At 44.1% G+C, this 23,347-nt stretch overlaps 1 protein-coding gene across 5 annotated transcripts in view; it reads right to left on the bottom strand.

Annotated features, from left to right (window-relative positions):
- Positions 1-23,347, bottom strand: part of AFTPH (aftiphilin) — a 1,798,650-nt gene that overhangs the window by 1,097,537 nt on the left and 677,766 nt on the right. For all 5 annotated transcript variants that reach the window (XM_044055647.1, XM_044055663.1, XM_044055669.1 and 2 more), the window contains exon 4: positions 7,771-7,919. In XM_044055647.1, coding sequence (XP_043911582.1) covers positions 7,771-7,919 — 149 coding nt within the window. The remainder of the gene's footprint in view (positions 1-7,770; positions 7,920-23,347) is intronic.

Below are 23,347 nucleotides of genomic sequence, written 5' to 3'. Positions count from 1 at the left end.
TGGAGTGCTGAATTAACTGAGTGGTAGGATTGGTTGTTTTAGTAAAGTGCTGTTGCTGTTTGAATGAACTGTCTGATGAAGCAATGGTTACCACTGCGAAAGCGCTCACCATTTTGTATTAAAAAAGAAGATTTTACTTTGTCATGGTTCAGCTGTTTTTCTGATCGTGCATGAAAAGCTTCTGCTTTGGGCTCCGCGGCAAGGAAGACTGAGAAAGTGATGTTGGCTGCCTCCTTTTGAATCAGACTCCATGATGTCCTTTACAACAGACGGCATTTTTACTTACCTTTGGTATTCTGGCCGACTGAGGGCTACTGGGAGCCAGATAACCCATTTGTTAGGACTGCAACAGTGAAACACGATGAACATTTGTAGTTGCTGCGAAAATATTAGTGATAATCCATATTTTCAGCATCCAGTTACAAAGAAATTATATAATTTTTACCGTCAGGAAACTTGTAATACAATATTAGTGGTGTATTTAGGGACTTGTACAGAATGTCCTTGTTTTTATGTAGGGAAGTGCACACATAGATTAAAAGAATAATAGAGCACAAATCAGACATTCGTAGAAATGCATTAGCAAAGCATATAATGGATACAGGTACTAAATATGATTTTAAGTTCAAAATAATGAAAGTTATACATATGAATCCTAGAGGTGGGGATATAAATATTTTAGAATTAGCAGAATACAAATCGATCGTTAGGTTGCAAGCGAACGTCTTTCCAGGTTTAAATAATGCCATCAGTATTAAACCACATTTAGTGAAAAAACAGACAATTATAAAAATAATTTTAAATGTTTTATTTTAATAACACATCATATTGCATTTAAATATTTTAAGTATGTCACATGAATGTTTTATTAATTGAGTGTTAATAACTATTGGCTGGCTGTGTCACATGTTTTATTATAAAAACGAACTGAACTGTTGTATCACTTAAACAGTGAAGAAGGGAACATCCCGAAAGCTCTGTTTGTTCGTTTGTGATTAAAGCATTTCTATTTCTGAATTTGTCTTTGTTCTTGGATCCATCCTTCCATTTAGACATAGTTAACTGCAGCATAACCTGTGTTTTGTTCTGTGTTCACCATTCTGGAGTCTCCAATCTCCTTCAGACTGGCCCTCCTGCAGATATAATCCAACTGTGTGCATCTTCCTCCCCTCTTGTACATCATCCTATGCTCCTCCCTCTTCTTAAAATATGTATTCACCACACACAAAAATCCACTACCATCTGACCTTCTGCATTCCTCTCCTTAACAACATACCTACCCATCACCTCCTCATCTCCTCTGTTCCCTTCACCAACATGCCCATTGAAATCCACTCCAATCATCACTCTCACCCTTGGGTACACACTCCACCACTTCATCCAACTTGCTCCAAAATTTCTCTCGCTCATCCATCGCACATCCAACTTGCAAAGCATATGCATTAACGATATTCATCATCACACCATCAATTTCCAGCTTCATAAAACATCACTCTATTCAATACTCTTTTCACCTCCAAAACACTCTTGACATACAGTCCCTTCAGGATAACCCTTATCTCATTTCTCTTCCAATCCACACCATGGTAGAACAGTTTGAAACCACCTCCAAAACACCTGGCCATACTCCCTTTCCATCTGGTCTATTGCAAGCACAATATATCAACCTTCCTTCTCTCCATATCAGCTAGCTCTCTCTTCCTTTACCAGTCATACTACCAACATTCAGAGTTCCTACCCTCACTTCCACACTCCTAACCTTCCTCCTCTCCTCCTGCCTCAAGGCATGCCTTCCCCCTCTTTTTCTCCTTCTCTGGCCAACAGTAGCCCAATTTCCACCAGCACCCTGTTGGCTAACAGTACTGGTGATGGTTGTCTTTAACCCCGGCCTCGACCGATCCAGTATGGAAATCTGTAATAGGGCTGCAGTCTATAATACTGCAAGTTTTTTATTTAGGTATGGGATTTAGCAGATATGAAAGATGACCAGATAAATGTCATCTTGACTGAAACGTGGTTTGACAACAGGCAAAATCAAGGGGTGTAATGACCATCATAATTAAGTATTAAAGCAATGGGTGGCATTTCTAATTAACTGGAACGGAGAGTCAGCAATACTCCACAATAGCAACCATGCTGAAATTTTGGTAGTTGAAGATGTGCCTCAATCACTATTATGGGTTTCTAGTTCTTGTCTTACACCTAATGAATTGTATTTTTTTCCCAGTGAGTAGAACAACCATGTAGCGACTATTATTGTTTTGCTGCTAGGAATCAATGCTCCCAGAATTTGCCAGAGCACATATTCCTCTAAGAATACCTCCAACAACAGTTTCATTGAGGTTATTAGCAAATTAAGTTAGTTTCTGTCCTGCATGCTGATTTTCTCAAAGACCTGCGGGGGAGCTAGGGCAAAGTAACTGCTGCATTTGTTGTTCAGGTAAGATGCAAAAAGACTGCAGCAAGGTTCACCCCAGCGACAAAAAATCAAGGTTGTTATTGTTGGACTGAGGGATCACTCAGGAGACTATGATAGTTCTGCTCAGATTGCCCACTAGCACACTGGATGTCCCTGGTATGTGCATTGCAATCAAACATTAATAAGACATTGCCGACTGCCAAACTCTCATGGCCTCTTGACACAGGGGCTAGGAACATGTTCCTTGTTTGTTGATGTACTAGACTACAGACATGTCGTCTGACTGTATGGATACCAGATCCTTGGGAGAACATCCTTAAATGCATGTAAAACTAGGAGGACTGCCTTCATCTCCAGGAAATTTATGTCAAGGTTGGCCTGTGTGTGACTAATTACCCTAGCCTGTCTTCTCTTCGAAGTTCTCTCCCCTACCTTACAAGGGATACATCTGTGCTCACTACAGCCACAGGTGGATCAATATGAAATGATGTCCTTCTGTCTCTGAGGGAGAATTTATCCATCAAGAAATGTGATGTCTGCAGACTCGAGTGAGACGAATTTCTGCATGAAGCAGATAAAAGTTTTGGGACCATTGCACCACTAGAGCCCACTGGAGCACTCCTGTAAAATCTGGTTAATGGCACCATTAGCATTGCAGACGTCATTAGTTCTCCTAAAAGGTGGAGAACTAGTATCACCTGAGGAGAAGGGTGGTGGATAACTTGAGTGGTTGTGAGGCGCATGGAAAGCACCCTGGAATGGGGAAGCCTGGCAATCTAACCGTGAATCCAGTTGACAACTAATGAATTCTATCTGCTGAGTAGGAGTAAGAGGACTCTTGGTTAGGACGACCAATTCCTAGCTCTTGCATCAAATGGAGCAAAAGGTCCTAATAGTTTAAATAACTGGTCACTGGAGGTAACCGTTAAGAGCCAATCATTAAGGTAAGGGAAAACATTGATTCCTAGCAAGCAAAAATGCACTGCCACAACAGTCATCATCTAGGTGAACAACCGAGGAGCTGCAATGAAACTGCATGGCAGGGCTCTGAACTAATAAATGATTAGTCCCCAGCCAGAAATGGAGGAATTTCTTTGAACGCTTTGCTATCTTTACATGATAATATGAGTCCCTGAGATCTATGGAGCACATCCAATCGTCCTTCCCCAAAAAAGGAAGCGTGAATTGAATTGTGACCATCTATGATTTTGTCTGCTTCACACTGGTTTAAGTGACTCTGGTCCAAGATGGGTCTGAAGTTCCCTGTTTTCCTGGGTGCTAAAAAGAACCTCAAGGAGACTCCAGATTCTAACTGGTCTTTGGAGACCAGATGGATGACTCTCTTTCTAGCAGCTTGGAAACTTCTGCTGTTGCAAGCTTCCACTGATTGGGTGGAACACTGAATGTTTTTCTTTTTTGTAGGAGGAAGGAAAAATGGTACGGAATAGCCTCTGAAAATTATGTTTATTCAAGAATCCATTGTGTTGCCAAGCTTGTGGGTGCAGAGACAAATGTCTCAACTGTCTCCAGAGTGCAGCAGTTAGGCAATCCTTCTGGGGCACTGAAAGGACTTTCCAGTAAAAGGACCGTTAAAAGCCTTGGTCATGTGGTCCACCCCTGCCTCTTGAGTGACGTCCATTGTAGTTGCCTCCTCCTCTACCACGAGAAGGTCCATCACCATATGTCTGTCCTGATAACTCTGTGATTTATGGAACCACATTTTCTTCCAAGCCCTCTGACTCCTAGAGCAGATTCTTTGAAGGGTGGAAAAACAGACTCCCACTGCATACAGTGTCTTAACATCTTGCTGACTCCTGGTTAGCTTGCCCTTAATGTCAGGCCCAAACAAAGTGAAGCCATTAAAAGGAGCACTAACAAAGGAAGTCAAAGTTTTCTGCAAAATTGCAAATATGAATCCAGGGATGCAGATGCATACAAAGTCCAGTGCCCACTGCTCTAGCCATGCCATCAGCTGCATTAGAAAGCAGTCACATGGCTATATTGGAAGTACACTGTGGGGTAGAAAGCTGGGAGTCCACAGTCTTCTGAACATCCACAGACATATTACACTAGAGAGACCTGGAAAGTTCCCTGGTCAAGTCTCTCTGAAATCAGGTGATGTGGGCCAAGTAATTCAGTGCTCTAAGCGTGAAAGTCACTGAAGTGTACATTCATTTCCAAAAAAAGTCTTATCACCCTAGATTCCTTGTTAGGGGACAGACTGACTAACTTTCTTCTGAAATTCCTTTCTTGTGGCAGCTGTTACTACCAATGCATCCACCTTTGGACCTTTGCTCCAAAACCCACTCTTTTTGGTGCTGCATAAATCCTACCTGTTTTTTTTGGAATGGGTTCCAACATGTCAGGGTCCTTCCATGTCCGTTGAGCCATAAGATCAATGAGTGGGTCAGTGGGTGGTACCACCCAGGACGATGTTGAGCCAGAGCCAAAGGCTTCCAGGAGCACAGAATCTTTGGTGAAGGGTTCTCAGTGGACTATCCCCCTCTCTGATTCATCAACTCATGGATTTCAACAAAAGTGATGTCTAAAGGGGATCTAGGAGAATCTTCCCCTTCATCTAAGTCTGTGTCTTCAGTGAAAGACTCTTGAGAGGAGTCTATGTGCTTCCGCTTGCATATCTGCTTCTTATGAACTGATTCTAGTGGGAGGTCAGCAAGTTCCAAATCAAACTGGAAGCTAATGTAAAAAGTAGTCTGAGAAGCCTATGGAACAGACCGTCCCTGTCTGTCAGGTGATAGGGAAGTAGAAGGAGATTCCTGATGGGGTTCACATGGAACCAACCTGGATAGTTATGCCTTCTCCCTCAGCAGTGATAGTAACTTCTCAAAATCCTCAAAGCCAGAGGATGCTATCGACTCCATAGGACACCTCCTACCCTCAGGCAGAAAAGAAACCTCAGAACCGATGGACCTCAACCCCAAAACTGACCTCAATGCAGAGCTATGAAGTGTCAAGACATCAAGGGGAAGGGATAGCTTCAACAGCTTCTGTATCGACTCACCCCCCCCCCCCCAAGTTTCAGCTCAGAGTCTCTTCTGGATCCAAGCATATTAGACCCAAAAGAGGAATGGAAGCTGTCAGAGTCGAAGTAAACTAAACTGTTGGCTCCAGCACATACATTCCAGAACAGATAAGATCCAAATTAGTCAGGTCCAAAGAAAGAGAAGACGTGGTTAAGCCCAACACTCATCACATTCCCAGAAGACAGTACTGACAGAACCCAAAGCTGGATCTTCATTCTAAGGAACTTCCTCCTCATCCGTTCGACGTCTTGCTCAGTCAGGCTTCTGGATGACTAAGTAGAAGCCAAAGGTGGTGGTCTGGAATACCTCTGCTCTTAGAGGATGGGTGAGTATAGACTGGCACTCACCAGATTTGTGAGAACTGAGACCGAGAAGGTGACGGATGGATCAAAGCGACTGTCTGCTCCAACAAACAAGGAACTTTAGGATCTGATGCAGACAACAGAGTCAGATCCAGACAGTGCTTCACAGATCATTCCAACTCAGATTTTTCTTTTTTCATAGGGAGTTACTAGGCTAATGACCCTAGGACCCTTTCAAGCCTAGCCGTTTTACCCTTATTTCTACAATTGGCATCTATCACCCCTATCCTGAGGGACACAGATGGAACCCCCTGGATGAATTTACAGTTACCCTTCCAATCATCCAGATTGTGTTTGAAGAGGGGCAATGAAGTGCTTTGCTTGACACGAAGCGGGAGTCTGTTTCAAAGGTGTGGTAACCTCTGGGAGGCAAATCTGTCCATCCAGCAGGTTCGATTAATGTCACATACCAGATTAAGGCCTTTAGAGTGAGTAACCCATCTACCACTTGACTTACAAATATGCAGCATTTCTGCTAAAAGAGGGTCAAAGATTGCCTTAGCTGCAAGGCAGAGATCGCCTCTAAGTAGTCTGTACGAAAACAGAATAAAGTGACAGTGATTTCAGGCAATCCTCATATGACAGATGCTAAAGACCGTGAATTTTCCTTGTGAGAAACCTCTGTGATCTCTCCAATTGCTGCAGGTGCATGGAAAGGTACATACCAAAAGGGGCATTGTACTCAATTACTGGCCTGATGAGAGAAGAGTACAGGGAGGTTATAACTTTTTTCTGAAGTCATTGCCTTTACTTATGAGATGAGCAATATAGAATGCCCTTCTTACCACTGAGGAAACATGATGATCAAATGTAAGGCTGCTGTCAACCTGTATGCCCACTTAGCGTGTTGTTATTGATGTGGTAGTTAGCAGGAACATCACTCTTACCGAAAAGGATAACACATTTTGTTTGCATTGAGTTTCAGCTTCTTCTCTCTCTCTGTATTTCTGCTTGTCTTTCTGTTTTTCTTTTGGCCTCTTGTTCTTGTTCCCTGGGGTGGAAACTGTTTATGCAGAAGGTAATGCAGACCCTGTCTGTGGAGGGAAAAAAACCCCTGACAATGAGTTTCTCACTCCCAATCTGGACAGCCCTAGCTCTAAACGAAGCACAGGACTAGCACTGAGTGTTGAGATGGGCACCACTCAAACAGTAAAAACAAAGTGAATGCAGATCCTGTGGGCAGGGCATGTGCCTACATTCAATGCACTTTTCAAAACCTTGACCATCTGCATAATTGAAAATTAAGCTCACACACACACACACACACACACACACACTGCGATGAAAACTAAGAATCACTATAAAATCCTACAGAAATAGCATTAAAATGAAATAACATACACATGCTACTATACTACCTTAGCATTTAAACAACCAAATATATACCTAACCTCAACTCTAATGATGAAATGCTACCCTACACTATACATCCAAAAACTGGAGAAAAAAAATTCTCCTAGTAGAGGAAGGAGTGAACTACTATGAGCAACAACACAAAAAAGGATACAGCTATGGCAAGCCCTCACAAACACAACTAAATTCTTCAGGTGGCAAACAAGATCTGAGATACTCAGGTGAAGTACAAGGAATTGTAGTTAGGGTAGGAGTTAGAACCCTGAACCAACGAGCTTCAGAGTTGATGCAGAAGTCGGAACTGATCAGACCAGCAAACTATAACTGAATCAAATTAAAAAAGACAACATGCTATACAAACTTTCACTTAAGCGGTAGGCAATATAAAAATGCAATGTTAATCACAATCACAAATGCTAGCACTTCGGTAAATAAAATTCTGGTTTAGACTTCTTCCAACCATTAATTATAAAACAAAAAACATCTGAATCAATTAGTCATATACTAATGAGAAATAAAGCTGAAAAAAAAAAGAATGCGAGGAGTTACCTGAGCACTTGAATAACAGCCCCCAAAGCACAGATGTCCTTACCCATTATTTCGTAAATTCTCCTCCTCCTTTGTTTTCTCCCCCAAGTGCAACAGCTGCTTCAATGAAGTAATCTCTTCTTCAGACTCCCGGTAAGGAATAAGGGGAAAGCAGAGCTGGAGTACACGCTCTATACGGCTTAGTAATGACACCTACGTCAAACAAGCAACATAAAAACAGTTAATTTCTTCCAAATCTGTTTCACAGAAGTGTGTTTGTGCATCATGTGAAACTGCAGGGCAATCTGGCAGGGTTTCAGATCAATTCTAGTGTCATTAGCAATAAAAGATGCTGGAGCACATTTAATTAGATTGCTGTGTTTTAATGTTCTGTGGACTAAATGTTATTTATACGTTACTGAAAAGCTGTCAGAACTTTGCAAACAAGAAAAAGTACAGTTGTGTACACTTACCATAAATGTAGATTTTTGAGTGTATTCACTGTTGCAGTCATTACATTTGGGTAATCTGCTGGCAGGTTGCTCTCAGTCGGCCTGAATTCCAAAGTCTTGCGTCCTGCATTGATTGCTGTCTCCTCTTCCATGGCGTCAGGTCGTCAGGGGTATAAAACAAGTAGCCGACGCCATTTTCTTTAGTTTTTCTTGCCCCAGATGTCAGGTGCCCCCAAAAAGGTAGCAAAAATATATATGTATAAAAACTATATATATACATGCATCAATATAAACTTTACCTTCATCTACAAGCAAATACACCACATAGGTTGTAGAAGATAGAGAAGGAAAGATAAACTCCAGAACAAAAGGGGGTTGGCGGGCAGGTAACCTGGACTGCAACAGTGAATACACTCTAACATCTACATTTATGGTTAAGTGTACATAACTGTACACTGTTCTTCATGTTTCACTGTTGCAGTCATTACATTTGGGTAGAATCCCAAAGCTATGGTTGGGAGCCTGGAGCTAAACAGCATTAGGTGCGACTATAAGGCCCTGCAGAACTGCAGTGGCAAAGCCTGCCCTGGACTTATAGAGGCAAATGATAATGCTGTGTAAAGGTGTGGACAGAACTCCAAGTAGCAGCCTCTTGAATGTCTTTGGTTGGTACTCCTCTGAGAAAGGCTGCTGAAGTAGCTGCAGCTCTGGTGGAATGAGACCTAATGCCCTTGGGCATAGGTTTACCATGGTGTAAGTAGCAGAAACAAATGCAGTGGCTTATCCACTTTGAAAGTGTCTGCTTTGAAATAGCCTTTCCTTCTGATCCTGTAGCATATGTCACTAATAACTGTTTTTCTTAGAGTTTTAGTCCTGCTCAAGTAGAATCTTAGCTGTCTGTGTACGTCCAAGGAATGCAGAATTCTTTCCCCCTTGTTGTGCGGATTTGGATAAAAGGTTGGCAGATGAATAGTTTGGTTAAGAGCCACACTGGAAATCACCTTAGGCATAAATGTTGGATATGTCCTCAGAGACACTCAGTCTGGGTAAAATATGATAAAAGGCTCCACAGCCATGAGGGCCTGTAGCTCTGAGACTCTTCTTGCTGAAGTAGTTGCTAGTAGCAAAGCTGTTTTCCATAAGAACTTTATATCAGCAGTAGCAGCTGGTTCAAATGGAGGCAGGGTGAGCTTTTCCAACACATAATTGAGGTCCCATGCAGGTACTGGTGATCTTCTAGGAGGCCTTAAATTTTTGGCTCCTCTAAGATACTGCTTTAGTAAAGGATGAGAAAAGATTGGTGGCTCTGTATTGTAATGAGCCGAAATGGCAGAGGCATGGATTTTAATTGATGCGAAAGATAGGTCTTTGTCAAGCATCTCAGTCAAGTACTGTAATATCTGAGGAATATTTGGTTCTGCTGTATCAGTTCCTTGTGCTGGATTCCAAGCACAGAATCTCTTCCATTTATCAGCATAAGATTTTCTAGTACTAGCCCTTCTGGCTTCCAAAATGACATCCATCACAGCTTTACTGACAGGTGTTGTCTGTATAACTACAAGATCAGCCATGCTGCCAGGTTCAGTGTCTGGAGTTGATTGCGCAGGATCTGATTGTTTTGCTGGGACAGTAGTTGAGGTCTTTGAGTTAAGGTCCAAGCTGGGTATTGAGACAAGTTCCGTAGGATTGGGTACCAGTATTGGCGGGGTCAGTCCGGGGCAATTAGTATCATCTTTGGTTTCACTTGTCCGACTTTTAGGAGGACCTTGGGAAGAAGAGACTTTTAGGAGGACCTTGGGAAGAAGAGGCAGAGGATGAAAGGCGTAAACTGAAAGGTTTTTCCAACTGAAGGATAGGGCATCCACTTTCCATGCTTGTCTGTAACAAGTCCTTGTGCAGAATCATTTCAGTTGATAATTTTGAGGAGAGGCAAACAGATCTATGTCTGGGTTCCCCCATTTCTTTGTTATCATGCTGAAGACTTGTGGATCTAGTTTCCACTAGTGAGGATCCATAAGGTTTCTGCTTAAATCGTCTGCCAGAGTATTTTGTTTTCCTGGCAGGAATTGAGCTTGAAGATGTATGTGGCAAGTCAAAGCTGTGTCCCAAAGTGCCATGGCTAATCTGCAAAGGGGTATGAGTGCGTGCCCCCCCTGCTTGTTTATATACCACATGACCATGGTGTTGTCTGTCTTTATCAGTAGTTGTCCTGGATGAAGTAAGTCCTTGAAGGCTGTCAGGGCATTTTGAACAGCTAGCATCTCTTTCTGGTTGATATGTAGATGCATTTGTTTTGGGGTCCATATGCCCTGAATGCATCTTCCCGCCATGTGGCCCCAGGCATAATGTTATGCGTCTGTTAAGGTTTGGATGGCAGGCGGTAGAGTGAAGGCCCGTCCCATGTTTTGGTGACATGCCTTTGCCCAACATAGAAACTCCAGTAGTAGGTAGGGAATGAGAGGAAACGTTTCCAGACTGTGACAATGTTGACTCCATAAACTTTTTAGGTACCACTGAAGTTTCCTCATATGCAGTCTTGCATATGGAATCAGTAGGATGCAGGATGCCATATAGCCCAAAGCCTGCAGAATTTGTCTTGCAGATAACTGGGTTTTTGTTGCCATCAGTTTGAAGTAAGTAGTCAGTTGCCTTTGCTTGTCTGGCGTGAGTAAGCCATCTGGGCAGTTGTATTCAAGCTTGCACCCAGGAATGTTATCTTTTGAGAGGGTACCAGTTGTGATTTCTTTTCATTTATTGTGTACCCTACGCATGTTAGAAGCCTTTTTACAAATGCCAGGTGTTGAAGAATGTCCTTGTTCTCTGCTTGAAAGAGACAGTCGTCCAAGTAAGGATATATTTGTATACTTTGTCTGCAAAATGCAATTACTGGTGCCAGGCACTTTGTAAAGACCCTGGGCGCAGTAGATAAGCCAAAGGGCAGTGCAGAGAATTGGTAATGCATTAAGCCAGCCTTGAATCTGAGGTATCTTCTGCACGATTGCCTTATTGGGACATGCAGGTATGCCTCTTTTAGGTCTAATGTCACCAGCGCCAAGCATTCTTGCCCAGCATGGGCAGAAGCTGCTGCAAAGTCAGCATTTTGAATTTTGGAATGTCCAGGTATGTGTTCAAAATAGATAAATCCAGTATTGACCGCCAGGCCTTGTCCTTTCTGGGTACCAAGAACAGCAGAGTAAAAACCTTGTCCTTTTTCCTGCTCTGGTACTGGCTGAATGGTCCCCATATCCATGAGGGACGTAACCTGTTTGTGCCTCTGCCCATTGACTTTTTGCCAGATCTGGCCAACCGTTTGCCATTGGCAGAGTATGGAAATGGAATCTCTGTATCCATGTGATACTATGTTTAGCACCCACTTGTCTTGGGTTAACTGCCAATTTTGCGCAAAAAGTGCTAATTTTCCCCCTAAGGGTGCTGCCAAAAGATAAGTGCTTGGTATAGGCAGAGGGAAGTCATTGGGACTGTTTTCTGTAGGTTTGCGCTTTATCTCCTCCAGATTTGGAGGTAGAAGCGCCCCATTGCTTTGACCTGTATGAATATTGTGCCTGGTATCTGGAACCCTTAGGGCATCTGGATTTGCCTCTTTGAGCTCTGTCTGACACAGGAAAGGACCAATTTTTTTGTAGGCCAGTGTGTACTGAATCTTGGTGGCTGCACTTGTAAGAAGTCTTTTACAGTTTGCATAGACTTAGCATAGTCTTCCATTTTCTTAAAAACCTCTTCTGCCTTAATACCAAACAGAGTATCATGCTGTAAAGGTGCATCTAGTAATTTAGCTTTAACATGATCAGGCAAATTTTGTTCCTTTAGCCAGGCATGGCTCCTAATCACAGATCCAACTGCGGCCCTGCAGGAGGCCTCTAAGGAATCAAAACCACATTGCAAAGTATGCTTTCCAACCTGTTCAGCTGCATGCAATAATTCCTGCAATTCTTTATTTTCTGCACATTCAGAAATCAACATAATTTTCTGTTTCAGCAATCCCATAACATGTTGTTGATACTTGAGCATATGAAACTGGCGGCTTAAGGCCCTAATTGCCAGGGTTGCATATGTATAAACCTTTTTTCCCCATCTATCCAGTGCCCTTGAATCTCTGTCAGAGGGGATAGGATTTTTTGCTGCTGAGGCCTTAACTCCCTTCAGGATCAGCAGCAGGGTTTCTAAATAAAAAATTTGTGAGAGTCAGGTACCCTGTAATATCTGTCAGGCTTGCTGGGAGCCGGAGGTAAAGAGTCAGGGGTCAAGCTTGACTCCGAAAACACATCATCCACAATGTCTAAAACAGTGGGGTATAGCTAAAGGCCTGTGCTGAGGGAGGAGGAGGAAATCCCTGAGCCTCTTTTTTGATTCTGAGAAATCTTGACTCTCCCAGTGAAAATGCTCCCTCAAAGTATGCAAGGTTTCTCCAAATGAATAATCCTCAGGAGGTGATGCAGATGGCATAGACTCCTCTGCATAAGAATCCTCATAGGGAGGTATAGATAATTCCTGATCAGAACAGGAATCAGAAGAACTCAGAAAAGCGACTACTTTCTGGATTTAAGTATCTTTGCTTTTTTTCACTTAGAATAGCTTCTGTAGCTTACCCTGAACTAGCTTGAACTGTTTTTTTTAACTGTTTGCTGCATTACTTTAAAATCTGCACTTAAAGTTACATTTTAGTCGAATTTGATCGAAAGTTTGTTGTTTGTTTGTGAAGGCTGCCCACTAAAGTGTGCTAGCCTGTGTAACTAATTTATCACTGTTTCTGCATTTTCTGTGTGTTTCTACCAAAAAAACAAAAAAATAATCCTTGTTTTCCCGCCTCTCCTCGACTAGTTTAGACCAGTTTACAGGCATTGCTGTATTCTGTTCTGTGGTGTAGTTCCTGTGTTGTCCATTATCTCACTTGGATAGAGGGAAGTTTCTTTGCTCACCAGTGGGAGTGGGGAGCCTTGAGCAGCCTACCTGTCCCTGTAGGAAGTGACCTCAGCACAAGAAGCTGTAGTAATTGGTTGTTTTGGACCATTTCTAGCTCTTTTGTAGTTCACTGTTTAAAATCCGCGTTTGCACGGCTTTGCGTGGTTGTGCGCATAGCGCAGCGCCGGTTAAACGTTTTGTGGCTCCGCCAAGTCTGCTCTTCAAATTTTCCCTTAAGGAAGCTCTACTCTTAGTATAACCAGACTACTCACTATATTATAAGCCTAGCACTTGTTCTCAATACTTCTCTACTAAGTAAGCACTCTTGTATCAAGTAAAGCACTACATCTACTTACCACCCCTGTGAATATCCACTTCCCTTAAAGGTACAGCACTCCCTTATACTGTTCTAGCATGTTGAGTGGTAGATTACTGGCATCGTCTCCAGTTCAGCTGGTCAATCTGGGTATCTTGAGACAATGCTACAATTGTTTCATGTACACAGACAACCATCTCCTCCTCCCAACAAACACAAATACATGTGAGAGATGCAACTATATAGCCAAACTGGAGGCTGAACTCTCTCAACTCAGGGCTGGCATGACCAGACAGGAGGAGATGGCAACCACACACACAACAATCCCAGTCCCACATATACCTACCACAACTGCAAACCAAACACATAAAAACACAAAGACATACTTGGAGGCTCTAATAAAAAACTTACCAAAACAACAGAGGCTCCCAAAGCAGACATCCAAAAATCCACCACCTCAAAACAAAACACATGCAACACATACTTCAATAAATCAGTGTGTCAACCAATCACAGCCCTTAAGGCCAAACACCTTGCCTGATACACTAGTAATAGGTGACTCTATAGTCAGACACAATGATGTCCTGCTGACCAGGCTGAAGAAGGAGAAGGTGACTGTGAGCTGTCTATCGGGAGCTAGGATCCGCCACATAACACACGCACTCAAGTCACTCCAAAGCAAGTACAAATATGACTCCGTCATTGTCCATGCTGGTGTGAATGACCTGAGACGTACCTCCCTGGACTACATGAAGAGACAGGGGAGCTCTCCGATTATGTAGCCCAGGCTGGTATGACCCTGACCCTGAGCAGCATCCTGCCCTCACCAAGAATGATACCACAATACAAAGACAAGATGATCAGCTTTAACAATTGGCTCAAGTACTGGTGTCATTCTAAGGGGATCCAATGTCTGTCTGCCTGGGATGACATGTTGGACAAGCCACGCTGCTTCGCAAGGGATGGCTTACACCTGTCACCACTGGGCTTCCGGATATTGGCTAAGGCTCTTGCCACCCCCATAGTGTCTTTTTTAGGCAAGGCTCAAAAGACAAACCCACCTCCTTAGAAAACAAAAATGGAAAACAACTAAGGGTAATGCTGCTCAACGCCAGAAGTCTAAATCTCAAGATGCAGGCACTTGATGCACTCCTCAGCATGGAGAATATCGACGTCTGTGCAGTAACTGAAACCTGGTTCAAGGCTCCAGAGAGCACCCCAGCACTACCAGGCTATACCTCGTATCATGCTTTTCGGCCCCAAAACCCAGGCCGAACCACAAAGGGAGGGGGAGTGTCCATATTCATCAAGGACACCCACACCTCCAGGTTAGTAGCAACACATGAAGCATCAGAGACCATACAGGTGCAACTAACCATAGGCAAAACTGCTATACAACTGGTAGAATGTTACAGACCACCCTCCCAATCTCAAGAACCCCACTCAGCCTTCCTGAAGACATTGGAGGATATGAATGTAACTCAAAACACCATCATACTGGGAGACTTCAACTACCCAAACATAGATTGGGTACATTATTCTAGCCCTAATACCCTAGCCCAAAGGTTCCTGGAATTCATAAATTCAAATGCACTGGAACAACTAGTCACCTCTCCCACTAGGGGAGATAATATACTAGACCTGATCATCACAAACATGGGGACAAAATGCTCCACACCGGAAGTATACCCCTCACTAGTGAGATCTGACCACAAACTAATCACCCTGGATATACATATCCCACCTCCACCCCCAGCACAAAAGACCACAGTGAAAACTTCTCAAAAGCAGACTTCACTCTTCTTAAGACTGAGATGGTATCCTTTAAGCCCACTGTGCCAGTGGATACCACATCCCACAATGCCGAATCCTTCACAAATGCTTTCTATGGACATCTCCAAGAATGCATGGATTATGCAATCCCAAACAAATCCAAGTCCCTCTCCACCAAATGTAAGCGTCCTGTCTGGTGGACCTCAGCCATAAACAAATTGTATAACAAAAGAAGGAAGCTACTGCACGTCAGAGCAAAATCCCATGAAGGGAAGACATCTCTGATCAACATTAGCAGAAAACTACGTTCTCTCATAAAAACATCCAAGGCCAACTTTGAGAGAAAAATCGCTAAGGACACAAAAGATAACCACAAAGCCTTCTTCAGCTATGTTAGAAACCTGGGTGGAAACCCTCAGATATGCTCAGAGTTGGTTCACAACAACATAAAATACACTGAACCCACAGATATTGCCAACATTCTGGCTGACAGGTTCAGTGCAAATTTCTCCCCTCCTTCACCCCCAAAAGAAGAAATACTTATCCCAGCTGAATGTAATCTCCCTGTCATCTCAGATGTCCAAGTGAGGACCGCCCTAAACAAAGCAAAAAACACAGCATCAATGGGACCTGACGATATCCTGGGTTGCGTGTTACGTGAACTCCAAGAGGAGCTAAACCCACACATAAAAATGCTATTTAACCTTAGCCTTACTTCGGGATATCTACCTGAACACTGGCGTACAGCAGCAGTGGTCCCACTCCACAAGGGGGGTGCCTCTACAGACCCTGGAAACTACCGACCCATAAGCTTAACCAGCCTGGTCTGCAAAGCTATGGAAAGAATCATTATGGAACTCATAAACAGAGACATAGGGGACCTACAGACACTTGACCCCACCCAGTTCGGCTTTGTAAAGGGGAGATCCTGCCTTTTAAACTTGGTTGAATTTTTCGAAACAGTCACTAGAGCCATTGATGAGGGCAAAGCAGTCCATAGAGCATACCTGGACTTGGCTAAGGCCTTCGACACAATACCCCACTCAGGCATCATAGATAAGCTCAACAGCTTAAAAGTAAACCCTTATGTCACTAGATGGGTTGCAAACTGGCTAAAGGACAGAACCCATAAAGTTAAAATCGCTGGAGCAATGTCAGACTCAAAGCCAGTCACAAGTGGTGTCCCACAGGGATCTGTCCTGGGACCCCTCTTGTTCGGCATTTATTTCTCAGATGTTAAAGCAAACATGGGAGGGCTGTGGCTGACAAAGTTCGCAGATGACCGCAAACTAGGCGCCATAGTCGATACACCAGCAGACACACACATCCTACAAAAAGGCCTCACAGAAACGGACAACTGGTGCCAGAGTCACGGCCTTAAACTAAATGCCAAAAAATGTATAGTCATCCCCTTTGGGAAAAACAAAGGACCCACAAATTATCACATAGACAGCAACCCACTGAGTACGGAAAAAGTAATCAGAGACCTAGGGACCCAAGTCGACAGCGACCTCTCATTTGACACCCACGTTGCCAAAGTGGTTAGAAAAACATTCTACCTTGCACACCTCATCATGAAGGGATTCACATCCAGATCCAAGGATGTCATTGTACCCCTATATTCCTCCCTCATCAGACCCATGATTGAGTACAATGCCCCATTTGGTATGGACCTCACCCGGCATTTGCAACAGCTGGAGAGACCACAAAAGTACCTCACCAAAAGGATCAAGGGTCTCCAACATATGTCTTATTCTGCCAGACTAAAGAAACTTCAGCTCTTTTCAGTAGCATACCGCCTGCTCAGAGGTGATCTCTGCCTGACGTACAAGGCCATGTCCAATCAGGATCTGATGGACATGCTCCACCTCAAAAAATCCAAATCCACCAGGACCACGAGAGCTAAAGACCTAAACCTTGGCACAAGTATGAATAGGACATGCTGGAGGGATAGATTCATAACCCAGACGCTTCCCATGCTTTGGAACAAGATCCCAGTTCGTATTAGGCAGAGCCCCTCACTGACTCTTTTCAAGAGAAATCTTGATGAGTGGATGGGAGATCGTAAGTTTACCCTGGGGGTCACATCTGTGTCACTGCTAGACAGGGGCACAGTAAACTAATTCTATTATATAAGGGGACCTTCGTTGTGTCACTACTAGACAGAGGCACAGTATTCTAAATTTATTCTGTACATTTTTTGTACCACTTCATGGGGTGGCAAAAGCCACATCACTATGGCTAGGCTTACAAATGCCCCAGGGCAGATAGCCTAGTACTATACTATGAAACTATGAAAGAAATAGAAACCTGATCTGAAGATTCATAATCAGTGTCTTGCCTACGCCTCTTATCTGGAGGGGGATGGGAACCCCTGATCAAGGTAATAAAGTCTTCAGCCATTTTGATCATCTGTTTTTTAGGCATAGTGGCCTGTGCATGTGGCTCATGCATCATTTTTTTAGTTTTAGAAGTTGCTTTTGTCTTTGGTTTTGCAACTGTCGTCGGTTTGATATAAAAATGTTGAGGCCTGAATACACCCTCAGAAGCCGGTGCCTGCACAGCGGCTCCAGACCCATCTGAGGGAGATACATCCGTGGGTCCAATAGTTTGAGTATCTCACGGCATGCCGGACTCCACATGGGTGTTGGTAGAGGCCTGCAACTCAAAAGTAGCAGGTAGCAGGTATCAGGGGCTGCGAAAGCACCTCACTGAGTACCGGTGACTGGCTTAGGAGAAGCTTCATCATCGGTTTTGGACCTCGACTGTCTCTCTCTGTCCTTTTTGCGTTTTTTATGTACTCTGGTAGTCGGATTGCTATCAGAATACATTTCTGGGTAGTTAAATCTGTTTCCAAAATACTTTGAGGCAAAAATATACTGACGTTTAATAGTGCGTTGGTTAAATCTAGCACAAAACCGACAGCCAGGCATGTTGTGATCAGGACCTAGGCAAGGAATACAGTATAAATGGAAATTCTTATGAGGTATTTGCTTCCCACAAGTAATACAATTAACTTTTTCTGACATCGGTATGGAGCAAGAAAAAAGTTTCCCCAACGGGGTACTTAGCTTTAGTGAAGACTTCAGTTCTGAAACTCAAACTCGAATATTTCAGGAGTCGGCCGACCTGCACTTGCGAAATGCTTCTGCTTCGGGCACCGCGCGGCAAGAAAGACTAAAGAAAATGGCGTCGGCTGCTTGTTTTATACCCCTGACGACCTGATGTCATGGAAGAGGAGACAGCAACCGACGCAGGACCCAAGATTTTGGAATTCAGGCTGACTGAGGGCAACCTGCCAGCAAATTACCCAAATGTAATGACTGCAACAGTGAAACACGGAGAACATCACCAGCTATTTTTACTATAGACAAATCACAGAACAAACACTAAACATAATACGGTCATTAAACACAAATCATGCAGTACATACTAAACATAAAAAGAAGTTATGTACTCACCATAACGTTCCATATAAGTAGTCCATCCCGCCGAACATTATTACATGTGGGTTCGGAGTCAATCCTCGGCTCTGACTCAGCCGCTTTTAGAAAGCCTGAAAACTTCTGATTGGCTCGTGGCTAGGAAGTATTCCATGGTGCATGAGCACATTCCCCATCTTGTTTGCTACTAGTCTATCAGGATAAGACACGAAAAGAACAAAGGTTCGGAAGAATAAACTGTAATAAAGGCGCCCTTTATGACATAAACCACTGCAGAAAAAGAAAAGACTGTTTCCAGATCCTCCAGGAAGGGGGCTGGTGGTTTGTAATAATGTTTGGCAAGATGGACTACATACATGGAATGTTTTGGTGAGTATATAACCTCTTTATGTTATGCAGTCCTATCTCACCTCCATTATTACGTGTGGGACAGTGTCCCTAGCATCTTGAATGGGTGGCTCACTGGAAAATACTCCTGAGTACCATGGAACCAAACGAAGCTCTACCCCCTGGAAGTTAAATCCAATTTATAATGGGAAATGAAGGTATGAGGGGTAGCCCACGTTGCTGCTGCACATATACTATCAATAGGCGTCCTGGCTTGGAAGGCAGCAGAAGTAGAAAAAGACCTGGTAGAATGCGCTTTGACTTTGATGGGTAACGCCCTTCCCTGAGAAGTGTAAATGGAAGAAATACAACTAGAGATCCAGTTCTATAGTGTGACCTTAGAAACTGGCAAGCCCATTCTCGTCTCAGCAAAAAAAAACGAACAGCTGTTCTGATTTTCTAAATCCTTTGGTTCTGTGGATATAGAAATGCAGTTGCCTATGCACATCAAATTGATGAAATCTATACTCTGCTTTATTGGTGTGATTAGGGAAGAACACTGGCAATTCGATTGTTTGGTTTAAGTGAAAATGAGAACAGACTTTAGGGATAAAAGAAGGATTGATCCGGAGAGAAACCCTATCTTTGTGAAAAATTAAATATGGAGGTTTAACTGATAGGGCTTGTAGTTCAGAAACTTGTCTGGCTGAGGTTATTGCTACCAGAAAATGTGTCTTCCAAGACAGGAATTTCAACTGACAACTATGGGCTGGTTCAAAGGGTGGCAAAGTAAGTCTAGAAAAGACTAGATTCAGATCCCAGGGAGGAATGGGGTCTTGAACAGGATGTCTTAACATCATGGAACCCTTAAGAAAGAATTTGCATCGTTTGTGAGACATAAGATTGGAATCATTAATCCCCACATGAAAATTGTATATTGCTGCTAGCTGAAGTCTGAGTGTAGTAGCTGCTGAACCCTGGTGAAACAGTTCTGAAAGGAACTCTAAAACCATAGTAATGGGAGCTGTAAATGGATCAACTTCTCTCATGTGCCATATAGAAAAATCTCTTCCATTTACTGTGATACAATTTTCTAGTTGAAGGCTTGTGAGAAGAGGTAATATGGGTTACAGCTGGAGTCAGATCATGAAGTCTGACTAGTGACTGAACTGGAGCAGCCATGTGGAGACTGGGGTGAAGAGAACCTGACGTGTGTCAAGAGGTCTGGCACTGGGTCCAGAGTCCATGGATAGTTTAACAGGTGAGGCTCGAGAAAAGGGAACCAAATCTGACGAGGCCAGTAAGGAGTGACGAGGATCATTTTGCTTCCCAACAACATTGCTTTCTGTATGACCTTGGGAATGAGTGGAAAAGGAGGAAATCATAAAGGAGTCCAGAGGCCAATCGTGGATGAGTGCATCTCTTGGGGACTCTTCCAGAGGGGGGGGATGAGGAAGAAATAGGTGCTGCATTTGGTGTTGATGGGGCTGGCAAAGAGATCGCAGCAGGGTTGTCCCCACTTGTGGAAGATCAGATAGGTACTTTCTGGTTCAAAGACCATTCTTGAGGTAACAATATTGCCCTACTTAGCTTGTCCGCTATCACGTTGGATGTCCCCAACATGTGCGTTGCAATGAGAAAGCGTTGGGAAGAAATCACCCAGTTCCAAACTCGCAGAGCCTCTCGACATAAAGGGTATGATCTGGTTCCCCCTTGTTTGTTTAGATACCAAACCACTGACATGTTGTCTGTCTGGATAGCTATCGTCCCTAGAGGGAGAAAGCAGTGAAGTGCTTGCAATGCTAGAAGCACCACTCTCATCTCTAGGACACTGACATGCAGATGGGCCTCTTGATCTTGCCATGTGCCTTGGACAGTTCTGCCTAGATAATGCCCCCCCCCCCCGTACCTGGGAGGCATCCGTGATCACAGTGGCAACAGGTTGGGCAGGAACAAAGATAGTCCCTGTGGTAAGATGGCCTGACTGAATCCACCAGCGGAGAACCTTTTTGCATGAATCTGCGATCAGTATCTGGTGATGCAGAGGCAACTGCTGAAAGGACCACTGGGATGACAGGAGCCATTGGAGTATCCTCATATGTAGTCTTGCTAATGGTACCAAGGTTATGGTCGAAGCTGCAACACCACCTTTTCACTTTGACTCTTCGAAGAGGAAGTATCCTGTAAATTTGCTGTGCAAGATTCTGTATTCTCTCTGTAGGTAGTCTGGCTATCATAGAAACAGTGTCTATGTTTGCTCCTATAAAGGTTATATAGAGTGAGTGGGCAAAGTTGAGGATTTTTCCCAGTTTATACTGATTCCCAATTGGGAACAGAGCTTGATTGTGGAATCTCTGGATTGGACTAGATGATGCATGGTGATGGCGGTCAGGAACCAATCGTCCAGATACGGAAAGACTTTGATTCCCTGACGCCTCAAATGAGCTGTCACTACTGCCATGCATTTGAACACCCGGGGGGCTGTGGTGAGACCAAAGGGCAGCGCCTGAAACTGGTAATGATTGGCTCCCAGCCGGATGCGCAGGTAGCTCCTTGATGCTTTATTCATCATTATGTGGTAGTAGGCATCCTGGAGATCTATTAAGCACATCCAGCTGTCTCTCCCTAACAGAGGGAGTATGGATTGTAGAGTGACCATTCGGAACCTGGACTTCTTTACATACTCATTTAACCTGCTGAGGTCTAGGATGGGTCTCCAGTCCCCTGTTCTTTTTGGAACTAAAAGGAACCTGGAGTATGTTCCGAATCCTGTCTGGTCTACTGGGACCTTTTGGATGACACTTTTTAATAGCAGCTTTTCTATCTCTATAGCCGCTTGATCCCTGTGATAGGGTGGTACATCTGGGATCCTTTTGGGAGGGCGTGGTGGAAGGGAAAAGGGTATAGAGTAACCTCTGTTGATAATGTCTTGTACCCACTTGTCTCAAGTGAGATTTAGCCAGGCTTCTGGGTACAAGGACAGGTGACCCCCAACTGGCTCCAGAGACGCACACTCGGGTTCCACATCAGGAACGCTGATAGGGACCGTCACGAAAGGAATCATGACCTCCCTGATTTTGTGGGCCTCCCCTGCCTCTAGGGCGACATCTACCATTAGTTCCTCCTCCCCTGCCTCTGAAGGAAGAATCACCCTGTGTATCCTGGAAAGGTCTCTATGATTTCTTGAACCACATTTTACCACTCTTCTGACCTTTAGGGTAAGGTCTAGAGGGAACGGTACTCCCACGGCAGAGAGTCTTTCCTTCCTGTTCACATCTGGTGAGGGTATCTTTCACCTTGGGTCCAAAAAGAGAGGATCCGTCCACAGGGGCATTAGTGAATGTAGACTTGAAAGGCAAAGTTGCACAGACGCATCCAGGAATGCCTTCTTAAGGAGACTCCCGAACCCAACGCCCTACTCACACCATCAGCTGCGTACGAGATCAGCCGCATGGAGGAGTTAACAATGGATGTGAGAGTAGCCAACTGAGTAGACACTGTGGATGGGACTGCTTCAGTAGAGGTACCCTGAAGAGTATCTCCTAACTCCTTTAGGAGATCTCTCTGAAGTCTCGTAAAATGTGATAGATAGTTCAGCGATCGGAGTGTAAAAGCCGCTGAAGAGAAGATATGCTTCCCGTACCTATCCATCGTTGGGGATTCCTTATTGGGCGGAAGGATAGAAGTCGTCTCTGCTAGCTCCTTTTTAGTGGCCACCGCCACCACCATGGCATCAACAGGTAAGCCCCTGGATAAAAATTGTTTGTCTTTAGGGGCGGAAAGAAATTTATTCGGCCTCCTGGGGACCGGTTCCACGGAATCAGGAGTCTGCCACGCTTTCTGACTTACAAGATCCAGTAATTCATCAAATGGAGGAGACACCCATGAAGCTGAGGGTTGAGACCTGAAAGCCTTCAGGTATACTAACTCCTCATCAGACGGGGTAATGGTGGGACAGCCGCCTCTCTGCCTGAGGATCTCCAAAATGCCTGCAAAGGAGACATCTTCAGAGGACGACTTAGGGGACCCCTCCGACTCATTGAGGTCAGTGTCAGATGTGAGAGACTCATCAGGGGAGTCTACATGCTTCCTCTTACATGATCTCTTCCGAGGGGGCTCCTCAACAGGGCCCTCTGGGGAGGTCTCGAAGATCGGGAGCCACCCAAATGGGGGTCCTGAGGCTGTGGGTCTCTGCCATCCCGGGGGAGAGAGGATGCTGAGACTGTAGTCGGCGCTTGAGGGAGTATAGCATTGATACTTCTACGTGGGGTGGATGAACTATCCAACATGCTTTTCATCCTCATGAAAACAGATTCCTCCGGCTCTGAATGACGCCTCGGCACTGAAGAGAGCGTAGGTGCCAATGGCTCCAAAAGGATTGGCTCCGAGAATGATGTATGGTCTGAGCGA

The sequence above is a fragment of the Protopterus annectens genome, chromosome 1.part2 (genome assembly GCF_019279795.1).
Source record: "Protopterus annectens isolate FY-2018-M chromosome 1.part2, PAN1.0, whole genome shotgun sequence".
Classification (NCBI taxonomy): domain Eukaryota; kingdom Metazoa; phylum Chordata; order Ceratodontiformes; family Protopteridae; genus Protopterus; species Protopterus annectens.
The sequence above is the reverse complement of the archived record's forward strand: the minus strand, read 5'-3'. Positions and strand labels throughout refer to the sequence as shown.